General features: G+C 38.5%; 1 protein-coding gene across 1 annotated transcript; it reads right to left on the bottom strand.

The window, feature by feature from the left end:
- Positions 1 to 296: 296 nt before the first annotated feature.
- LOC110053337 (neuropeptide Y receptor type 1-like) lies at positions 297 to 2,249 on the bottom strand. Its single transcript, XM_020759561.2, has one exon. The coding sequence runs from the start codon at positions 1,830 to 1,832 to the stop codon at positions 726 to 728; it is 1,107 nt and encodes a 368-aa protein (XP_020615220.2). The 5' UTR covers positions 1,833 to 2,249; the 3' UTR covers positions 297 to 725.
- Between the last annotated feature and the right edge of the window lie 381 nt (positions 2,250 to 2,630).

Raw genomic sequence — 2,630 nt, 5'->3', positions numbered from 1 at the left:
CAATAATACCAGGTAAGCTATTCCAACTATGTACGTTTTCATGACAAGATGGCTTATGTTTCTTATGTTTTCTCGTGTTCTCGTAATTGTTACTAAACGAGTGTGCTTTTCTAGAAAAATATCACTTCTGTTACGTTTACCTAATAAATTTGAATTAAGGTACTATGGAAGCACAACAAAAACCAACAAAGAAACCAAAGCAGGCCTAAACGTTACATCTTTTGGATCACAATGATATAGATATCAACCACTTCAAGTTAGGAGGGGGAGAGGACCACACTTGATCTCTTCAAGTACGTTGAACAGGGTGCCTTTATTTTACATATAGCTGTTTTGGTCGCCAATTCCCTAGGATGGTGAAGAATCTTTACCAATGAGAAAGGGAAATGCCACAGAACTGTACAACCAGCCAAGGCAAAACAAGCCAGTCAACAAGAAACTTGGAGGCTCTTTCATGGTTAAATTCATGGTTATGATAAATCACTCAATAAATTAATCGTTCGCGAGCTGAAAACATTTGTCAGTAATTGATTGGACAAAATCCTCACACAGCGCTTCTGTCAATGCATTAAGTCAAGTGAGTTGTAATTTGAACAATAGAAGTGCAGCTGTTTTTTTAAAATTCATTTTACTGACCTACATACCCTCATCCACTGAACTGAAAAAAAAAATACAATACCACATTAAATCTAATATCAAACAAGCTGCTGAGTGAAAGATAAAAGTTAGACTACTTCTGAGATGAGATTGATCGACTGAATGGTTCCTAGATAGTTCATTTCCAGCGGATCTTTAGCAGTGTGCTCATTTCTAGTGCATGTATTGTACTCCGCCCTTTGCCTTTCGTGATCGATCATGCAAACACAACAACCTTTTTGGCACGTTTTTGGTAAATAGGTTGTCTTGTTACAACAAAAAAGAAAAGAAAGATATCTGAGGTAATCCTGGCGAAACTGACGAGTTACTGTTCCATAAATCACTGGGTTTAAACAACTATGAAACACCGCCAACAAGTCGGAAAACTTGAAAATAACTTGTGCTGTATCCTGCTCGCTTTTGCCGCCAAAATCAACTAACAACCATGCCACATGGGTAGGCAGCATGCAGACGGCAAACGAAACAACTATGGTTGCAAGAATTTTTGCAATCTTTTTGTTTTCTTGTTTCCTTGCTTCCTCGACTGTTCTTGCTGGTGAAGTAAAAGAACTGCGTCGCTTTGAGAGGAAAAGTTCTCCAACGATTCTGATGTATGCCACAGCGATGATTATGAGCGGAACAAAGTATTGGAGTGCGGCTAATACAGCGGTGTAGGCTCGCTTATGATCGTTTGACGGCCAATCTTCGTGACATGCACCCGAGGGTCCCACTCCAGCGACGATGATTAATGGTAGTGCTACAAGAAACGAAAGAACCCATATTGCCCCAAAACCCAGAACCAGCTGTCTCTTTTCAAGCGTACTGTCGAAAGGACGAAGTATTGCTTTGCAGCGATGAACCGCCATCAAGGTCACCGTGAAAATCCCCGCGCAAAACGAAACAGTCATCATGGGCCAGATAATCTTACAATACACTAACGATCCAAGGAAATCTGACACTTGCATGTAAATAAACACTGGCAAACACAAGAAAATAAAAATCAGGTCAGAAATCGCCAGATGCACAATAAACGTATCGTTGATTGTCCGAGTGTGTTTCTTGGCGACAACCAAAAGAACGAGTAGGTTTCCTGTAGAACCGAACACAAAAGTCAAAACAAAAATCGTCAAGGTTGCGTTCCTTGCTGCTTCATCAACTATTCCTCCAGTAGTGTTGGTGTTCTCTGATATATTCATGTCCTTCCTTTCCGTTTTTTAAATCCAAAGCACTAACTTGGCATTTTTTTGTTGTTGAAAATTTGATTGTTAGAGATTTTATCGACATCCATGAACCTGAAAGCGGAAAGAAAGGCTTGATTTAGTCGTACCGCGGAAATCGCCTGCGTAAATAAGGAATGTCGGCTGTCACAAAGACAAGTAAATTATACCAACCTCTGACGGCAGTCGGGTCCACTTTGTATCCCTAACAGCTAATTGAAAAACGTGCCATTATTTAAATACATATCACCATACAATCAGGTCAGAACAATGCTTATCCTATCACGGTTAAATTTGTTCAGAACACTGTGGATTAGCTTAATGGAAGGTCTTTGAATTTCGTTGATTCCGAAGCTGATTGTAATCGTATAGGAAGTATAGGCTTCAGTTCAAAGCTATACCGACGGACATATGTAGATATGTGTTTATGTAATTAAATGGAGAAAAAAAATACACTCAATAAAAACACTTTTTAAAACCTAGTTATACCATCCCGCTGTAAAAAATTCTTAAAAGCAATTATCACGTAAGTTAAGAAGATCCTAATTAAAGCTGCTTTTCCTTTTTTAAACGCAATTCCTGTTTGAGGAGAGTGATCATTTTTATTTATCGTTAAATGCGGCTACCTACTTAACACTTTTCTCCGGGAAATTATAGTATTAACCGACCGAGAAAAAAAAATTAAGTGTGCTGACAAGTCTAAACTAATAAGGCTAAAAATTAGAACACACTACACTAAATTTGTGGACATATTCTTTATTCCTGGAATTGAAAGCT

Source organism: Orbicella faveolata, unplaced genomic scaffold (genome assembly GCF_042242905.1).
Source record: "Orbicella faveolata isolate gen_17 unplaced genomic scaffold, um_ofav_v1 contig_26, whole genome shotgun sequence".
In the NCBI taxonomy this organism is placed as follows: Eukaryota; Metazoa; Cnidaria; class Anthozoa; order Scleractinia; family Merulinidae; genus Orbicella; species Orbicella faveolata.
This window is presented reverse-complemented; position numbering and strand designations above follow the sequence as displayed.

Bases quoted from the DNA above. Each gene is read 5' to 3' on its own strand.
- LOC110053337 (XM_020759561.2), bottom strand. From the start codon at position 1,832: ATGAATATATCAGAGAACACCAACACTACTGGAGGAATAGTTGATGAA.